This window comes from Lottia gigantea (genome assembly GCF_000327385.1).
Source record: "Lottia gigantea unplaced genomic scaffold LOTGIsca_90, whole genome shotgun sequence".
NCBI lineage: Eukaryota > Metazoa > Mollusca > Gastropoda > Lottiidae > Lottia > Lottia gigantea.
Window position 1 is genome coordinate 74745 of NW_008710951.1, and position 9120 is coordinate 83864.

A 9120-nucleotide genomic window follows, 5' to 3' on the forward strand; every position below is an offset into this window, starting at 1 on the left:
AAACAACACAGTGCAAATATACACAGGGTATGGAATCTTTCAATATTAACTGATATACATAACAAAGTAAAAGGGAAATAACTCCAGATTACATCCTCTTTATCAAACTCCTGTACACAATTCAACTTCTAAAACTGTCCTTGATTTGCCTATAATAAATACAATTCTTTAGATTGTACATGAATATATTGAAATTATGCTAACAATCATTGAGTTATATATTTACTATCTCTTAAATAGTGATTTGAAATCATCCAAATTGTGTCAAGGGACATAACTCTTCTATAACTATCTTCATCAATTCATGTAATTACTTTTAGAATTTATACATTGCTTCTAGGAGTTTTTACAAAAATACATGGCACAGAAAAATATTTTACAGTAACATTATAAACATTGTTGTGTCTTGTAGATAGGATCATAAATCATTGCAGGTATATGATATACTAATGATTAATAGTGGATTCTATGAAAGAAATGTTGAATCGTCAAACCCATTTACAGAATGATATCAGGTGGTCTTGAAGAGTGGAGGTACCCTATCAAAACAAAAATATTTCTAAGTTTGGTCATCTGATCAAAAATGAGGCATGTTCCTCATTTGCCTCCATAATGCTATGACCTTGCCTGCCTCAAGACAACTGCAAGAAGGCCAGTTATTGTTAAAAAGTTGACTGTGTATAGTAATTTATCAATAGGGTAGCTGTTGTATATGATATTTGTAAAATTGACCCCAAGATGAGAGGATGGTTTGAATAAAAGTCAGGAGTTATTATAATCTCTAGTGTTTATTAGGCTTCAGATTACTATATATAATGTATATTAGGGATCAGGTTACATTGTGGTCTGATTTTACAGTGGCCTATTATCATATATTATACACACTCCAGACCTTTATGGTCTGTTTGAGCCAATTGAATGAAGATAGACCCTATATCTAACCCTTTCCTTTCCTTTGGAAATTGATTTAACATTTACTAGAAAAGAAATTATTATTTGAAATTTTAAAAGTAAAATATCTAGAGTTGAGTTAGATCATTTTTAGCTACAGGTTAAAGTGGATAAATGAACCTAATTCTAGCCAAAGTCATGCCCATGACAGAATGTATTATGAAGCTAATTCTAGCCAAAGTCATGCCCATGACAGAATGTATTATTATTAAGCTAATTCTAGCCAAAGCCATGCCCATGACAGAATGTATTATTATGAAGCTAATTCTAGCCAAAGTCATACCCATGACAGAATGTATTATTATGAAGCTAATTCTAGCAAAAGCCATGCCCATGACAGAATGTTTTATTATTAAGCTAATTCTAGCCAAAGTCGTGCCCATGACAGAATGTATTATTATGAAGCTAATTCTAGCCAAAGTCATGCCCATGACAGAATGTATTATTATGAAACTAATTCTAGCCAAAGTCATGCCCATGACAGAATGTATTATTATTAAGCTAATTCTAGCCAAAGTCATGCCCATGACAGAATGTATTATTAGTAAGCTAATTCTAGCCAAAGTCATGCCCTTGACAGAAAGCATTATAAAGCTAATTCTAGCCAAAGTTATGCCTATGACAGAGTGTATTATGAAGCTAATTCTAGCCAAAGTCATGCCCATGACAGAATGTATTATGAAGCTAATTCTAGCCAAAGTCATGCCCATGACAGAATGTATTATGAAGCTAAACTTAGCCAAAGCCATGCCCATGACAGAATGTATTATTATGAAGCTAATTCTAGCCAAAGTCATGCCCATGACAGAATGTATTATTATGAAGCTAATTCTAGCAAAAGCCATGCCCATGACAGAATGTTTTATTATTAAGCTAATTCTAGCCAAAGTCGTGCCCATGACAGAATGTATTATTATGAAGCTAATTCTAGCCAAAGTCATGCCCATGACAGAATGTATTATTATGAAACTAGTTCTAGCCAAAGTCATGCCCATGACAGAATGTATTATTATTAAGCTAATTCTAGCCAAAGTCATGCCCATGACAGAATGCATTATGAAGCTAATTCTAGCCAAAGTCGTGCCCATGACAGAATGTATTATGAAGCTAATTCTAGCCAAAGTCATGCCCATGGCAGAATGTATTATTATGAAGCTAATTCTAGCCAAAGTCATGCCAATGACAGAATGTATTATGAAAGTAGTTCTAGCCAAAGTCATGCCCATGACAACATGTATTATGAAGCTAATTCTAGCCAAAGTCATGCCAATGACATAATGTATTATAAAGCTATTTGTAGCCAAAATCATGCCCATGATAAGTTATTATGAAGCTAATACTAGCCAAAGTCATGCCCATGACAACATGTATTCTGTAGCTAGTTATAGATACACCTAAAGTGTAATGTCCTATATGCCTCACAGATTATGCTGATTCTAAAGGATTAGAATTTTATGCTGAGGTATAAAAATTATTGAACATAAAGAAATGTTTGTAATTTTGTACAACATATACCTGAATTGATTTAAAGCAGCAAGGGCGTGAAATCTTAATGTCAGCCCCCTGCCAGTAGCTAGTGTAAGATATTATAATTTGATATGATATAGACACTATAAAACCTGCCATAATCTAGGTTATAACTATGAAAACTATGATTTGTTTTATTTCATGCTTGATATTTCTACTTAATCCTTTTGATTTCATACCCCACACATTGGTCAAGTACATCTTCCAAAGGGTGTCCATTCTGCATTTTATCTTGCTTACTGTTCAAGGGCCTTTTTCTCCAACACTTACTTATTATAAAATCCAGATTTTAGAATATACAATAATCTGATTGGATAATAATCTTTTTAAAATTGATTTTAGTGTTTGACCAATCAGATGACTGGAACACTAAAATCATCTGAAGTTAAGTTTTGGAGAATAAGGTCGGTGGTGCCAATGGGAATGTTGTGTGACTGTATATTGTATCTGTATTCTCTGAAATATAGCAAGAACCATCCATATATCACACAGATAACAACTTAGTATCACAAGAATCTTGTCTACCAGCTGATCCTTGGTCAAATCTCTTGCCATTGATCTTTGTTGGATTATCCGACCTCATTTAATGCTAAGTCGATTTTTTCAAGATTACCAGATTGATATAATCCCATGACCACCATTTGTTGCCAATGATGTCATGTAAAGATTCCAACACTCTGACCAAGTATGCTCCACCCTGTCCTCAAAATGATATGATTTACAAATTTTGTAAAAGTAGTTTATGGAAAGATAAATCCCTTATAGAAGATAGACATTATTTGTAAAAAGCTTATGTCAGCAATAATAATGTTTACTAAGATCGGAAATAAACCGGATAATCAAAGACAATAGATGATGTATTATAAAGAACAGGAAACTATTTAAGTCAAGCGTAAAGTTGTCATGTTTTTATATAGTTTTGACAGACTATAGTGACAATACGCAGTCTGTTTTTACCAAGTTTACCATTTAACTAAGGCTGAATACTCCATACATGTAACATAAGGGGAAGGATTGGTCCCTGTACAAAAACATTCTATGATATGCATATACATTGAATACAAAATCGGAAGAATGCACGGTGTATGTATTGACAAACTTGAACAATGATTGTTATGAATATGACTCATCGAGTCAAGGTTGACTTAATGTCAAAGATTGTAGAAGGATTGCTTTTTAAAAATGTTTATACTATTCAGGTTGTATAAGGTGCACCAATAAAGTTCAATGCGAGAAATGTATATGTTTTATATGATTTGTTAGGATAGCATAGTTTAATGACTGTAACAACAATGTTATTCTTTCCTAAAACTTAACTTTGATTTAGATTTCTGCAAGGTAACAATTGTCAATGCTTCAACCTGTAAAGCTACCAAGGTTGAAAAAAATATTCAAACAAGTAAGGCAAAATCTCGTCCAAAATATGGTAAAATCAAGAGTAAAAGTTGTGTGGTAGTGGACTACTCTAAAGAGAAGTACCATCAGGTGTTTTGAAAAGAATAAGCATGGTATGCTTTGCACACAACACCCTCAACTTATTGTGTAGATAAAGTTTACAAAAGCTTTTACAATACCTTTCAAGATTTTCAGATTAGAATGAAATAAAATATGTTTTAACAAAATAGAAATTTTAGTGCTGAATTGAATATTTTGAATATGTTTTAAGACAAAGCAGGAAATGTGTGTATTGTACTTGTAGCATTTACAGCAATTAATGACTTTCTTTGTAGCAAAATCATTCAGTTTGAATTGTTTAAGGTCATCATTCTGAATGTTCACTCTATATTTCAGCCAATTTGAATGAAACTCTGGGTTCTATTTTGAACACAGATAAGATTAGAAAGGATGTTTTGTTTTGGCATGTTAAAATTTTTAAATTTGGTTGGCCGCCCATTTTTATTGTTTTAGCTGAAAATGGTCAGGGTTAGTTAAAACCATGTTTCATATATTCTTTAAACTCAGTACAAAGACTTGGTTCTACAAGAATAGATTTGAATACATAGTGTTTTGTAAGTGATTTATAAAAACTCTTTAAAAATAACCTCATATTAGAAATTAGACCATCCATTGAATCCACCCCATGCTGTTTTAAAAAGCTCCTTAATGCCTTTATAGTCTGTATTTAGGTACAATGTTATGACACAAGATGCTCAATAATAAAGGTATACCGTTATCCACTGTTAAAAAAAGTACAGTTGTATTTTCAAAAACAGCTTTACTCCACAGACAACATGTTTCTCTGATGCACAATATTAGGATAGCTGGTGTTGGGTGTTACTCTTCTATGGAAGCACTGGCCAAGGTTTTAAGGAAATACTACTTTTACATCAATTATCAATCTTAATCAAGATTAAATTGAAATGGTACTATTAATGTACGTCGCTGCTTGCAAAGAGAAATTACAACAATGTAAATTCTGAAAAGACTGAAATAATACAATGTTTACAAATAATATAAACAAATCTAAAACACATAATGCAATTGTTTCAGAGCGTTAATGGAATGGGGTCCAATTTGTCATGGACAAGTAAATTACTTAGATTCTGGTTTCTTTTAAAAAGCAGTACAACCAAACATTTAGAGTAAATATTCGGAAATTGATCTTGGAATTCTTAGAGTAAATATTCGGAAATTGATCTTGGAATTCTTTGAAATATCATTTGACAATAAGAGTTCTTGAAAATGGGGTTTAACTGCTAGGTTGTTTAAGCTTACTGGGCTGTGAAAACACATCATAGCAACAAAAAAAGAGTAGTCAAAAAGTCATTTTTCCTTAAATTGCTAGACATACCCATCCTTCATAAACAGATCACTTTTATCATGTTAAATTTGATTTTTTTGAAACTATTGTTGACACTTCATAGTTCTGTGAATAGATGAGTCAATCTTTGCATATAAAGCGTCAAGGTCAGTCTAGTCTGTATTATCTTCACAATGTCAAGCTATTCTGAACTGTATCCAATACCTTGACATCATTAAGTACTCTTTTTGTATCACAGTGATTTGATTGGATTACGCGGTAGCGAATAATGATGTCAAGGTATTAGACACAGTTCATGATAGCAGTATGTACGCTCGCGAATAGAGCCAATCAGCGGTGCATTCACAATCGTCCCTGATACAAGAAAAGTGTCTAATGATGTCAAGGTATTAGACACAGTTTATAGTATTGTACATTGTGAAGATGAGTCTAAGTTGGTTACATCCACAAGACACCTGGTGTTGTCAACAGTTTAAATCAACCCTTCATTTCTTTATAATACTCTATTATTATTCTAATAACAGTATTAAGCTTTGATGATTCATTTGTTATTTTTTTACTTGGTGAAACATCCATTATCTATTCAATAGAAGAAGTTGGTCATCGAAAGCTACAATCAAAGCCTGAAAACAGGTTAATATATGTGAATTGAAATGAAGTGGAGTTTTATGTTCTACTTTTCTGCTCAAAATTAGATTTCTGAAGACAAACAATTCCATGTAATTTTCCCAGGACAGTAGTATAATCCTGCAGATTTCCAACTGTCAATGAATTTTTTAGTGTACAGTCTTTAGTACAAGGGGCTTTGAACGTGGCTTGTAAATTTGAAGGGTATGAGAATGTTATATGCTGGCAATCAAAACTTTGATCGTATGGAACACAAACAATAAACATTGACACTATTGTTCTAGTAAATTTTCTGTCATTGTAAACTGCATGATGTCGCCTTTCATCATCAATTCAATAAGGTGCAGAAATGTCGGAAGTAAAGCAATAACCAGTACACTTTAAAGATATTTGCTTCCATATATATGAGGTTACTGGCACCATAAACCAATCATAGGTAATACATCATGTAGACATGAAGGGTATAAAATTTCACGATGTGTCAACAAGTTATTGACTGTAAGATAGTTAATATTCAATATCTTGATTTTCTCTTCATATTTTCTTACCCTGTACAATGATCAAAGTTTCACTCAGTTATGATCATACAATTTACATCAGATAAGATATAATAAAATTTGAATATATCTGGGTGGTCATTCTACGTGGAAAAGACCCTTTCATGTGAAAATATAAGATGATACCTGATTTTACACAAGTATCCATAGGAAACAATATTGAAATCAAAATATTTTAAAGACAGTATTCTTTGGGTTGCTGAACCAGCTGATATGGTGCAATTTTGATGCTTCATAGCACTTTTCAGACGGGCAATCTGACAACAGGAAAATCTACACTGAAATGTAGAATTGACAGAGGTCTTAAGTTTCTAATATGTTTTTAACATTTTCACAGTTATGTAGAATGCCAGAAAGAGGTACTGAGTTACAGAATCGTAGGGTATGAACCGGTTCAACTCCAGCAGTTGCTCTACATGCTGCATAAATATATGATATACACCTGAACAGTCGTAAAGCCATTACTCCAAGTGATATCATATATCATATCACTCAGTGTTCAAAAGATTAAGTACTCTGGAAGCATGAGCATTCCTTACCAACTAGTACCACCAACAGTATATGTTATATTATATGAGCTCAAACTCAATAAAATGTGTAGATTTTATGTTGAACTAATCATGGTGTAGTTGAAATATTGACAAATTTGACAAGTCATAAAACGTTGACAGTTTTAAATAAAGTTCAAAAGTTCAATATAAGACAAGATTACTGTTTAAATGTAATAAATCATGATAACTTCAAATAAACTGTAATAAGAAGGTCTAGTTTGAAATATTTCAAAGCCTTAAAAGGGACATGGAGAATAACATTGTGAATTTCTATAAAATATGAACATGAACTGTCCCTTAATTTTGTATATATTGAAATATTTCAAAGGTATACTTCAATGGCCAAAGAAAAGAAATTTATAGATCATTCTAATAATACATTGGCATGACCTGTCCCTTAATGATGTATATATGAAAAGGGGAAAGTGAAATGAACTTGTAAATCATGGACTGACCTGTCCTTTAATTAGGTATATTTTGAAATATTTGAAAGCGCTGGGTAAAAGAATCCTTTAATCATCTATTCTAGAAAAAGCATGGGTATGACATGTCCATTAATGATGTATATTTTGAAGGGGCTGGAGAAATGAATCATCTATTTTTTATAAAACATGGATATTCTCTATCTGATCTTATTTTTAGATAATGTTATTATTTCTGGATATTTCCCAGATTAAATAGTAAAAAGTGTCTGTTTTAGTTTGTCTGTAAATCATCTTTATCAAGAAGACATAACTTTTGAATTCACCACAATTTCTCTTGATAACCACAGCCATTATTTTGAACAATTTTCTGTAAATCATACAGATGCTAGTGACCCATGACAGAAAATTGTAAACCTGCACATATCATGTTATACACTAATCAAAAAACACATAACTGTAGAAAAATTTATGGTCTGAAGGAACTACAAGTGGAGGATTCCCATATCTCCCAATTTCTACAGGTTTCAGTTTTCGTAAGTCCCGCTACATTTTGTTTACAGCACATTTCATTATCCTACCACTAAAACTGAAGTAAAATGCAACACCATTTATGGTTATTTTGACTTTTGATATCAGACTGGAACAGGATATACAGGTCAAAGAGTGTTTCAAATTTTTTTGAAGAAAAAGTTGAAATGAGTCGAAAATTATCTTTTATGGCCTTGAAATCTGAGCTAAGTTGTATTTTTATCTGAACAAAAATGATGAGGCCATTTAGTGCTTCACTTTAGATCAAAGTTTCTTTTAGTAGTTTATGAAAAACTTGACCAAAACAAATTTAAACCTTAATAGATTGAAGATACACCTGAGGTTTTTTATTGTAGTCTTTTAAACATTTACTGCTTCACTGCCAGTGAAAGAAGGGGTATTAATTTTACTGTAAAAAATATCCCGGATTATTAGTCCTCGAGTACCCCTTAGGTCATTGAGGGTAGAGACAAACTGGTGGGTCTTTCGTGATTTAAACCCTTTATATTGTCATTATGAGATCTGGTTTCAAATGTATTTTGATAGAGCGAGAGAATAGAATGAGTATTTTGCATGTTTTGATCCATGTAAAAATTCATTTCTTCTCCTTGATCCATTAAAGCTGAAGCTAGGTGGTTTTCAATAGGTAACTAAGTACATATTTTATTAAGTTGATGTTTCACTATGCATGCTGTTTCTTTGACTTAATATTATGAAGGGAAGTTGAGTTTCACAAACCTTAATTATGATGATGTTTTTAGTGTTACCTTCTTTAATTTAGTTGGCTTGTCCCATGGAATTTGTTGTACATATTGCTTTCATTCTTATGATGCTGTAACTAATTATGCCAAATCTTGACTCTTTTCTTCAGATTTCCACATTCTGTCTCTTTTGAAATAAATTGGGGGCTTCATCGACAAGAGAATTTAGTGTCAGCATTGTATTGACAATCAGATGGTAGCCTAGCAAATATGACAGAACCACTGTTTCTGCATGAGTTTCTCCAGATTACCATTTGCTGATGCTGATACTTAGTTACATTGATTAAACGAACCTTTTTCCTACAGTGCATTGATCAAGGCATTTAAAATCTTTATCAGGGCAGAAACAAGTTAAAATACCTAGATATAACTCATATCATTAATATATAAAACTCAAGTATTTTAGAAATAAAAAATAACCACTACAAAATG

General features: G+C 32.1%; 1 protein-coding gene across 1 annotated transcript; it reads left to right on the forward strand.

Annotated features, from left to right (window-relative positions):
* Positions 1 to 1089: 1089 nt before the first annotated feature.
* LOTGIDRAFT_169843 (hypothetical protein) lies at positions 1090 to 2229 on the forward strand (the record flags this gene model as incomplete). The annotated part of the gene is made up of 1 exon (XM_009068467.1): positions 1090 to 2229. The coding sequence occupies one exon, from the start codon at positions 1090 to 1092 to the stop codon at positions 2227 to 2229; it is 1140 nt and encodes a 379-aa protein (XP_009066715.1).
* Positions 2230 to 9120: the final 6891 nt, after the last annotated feature.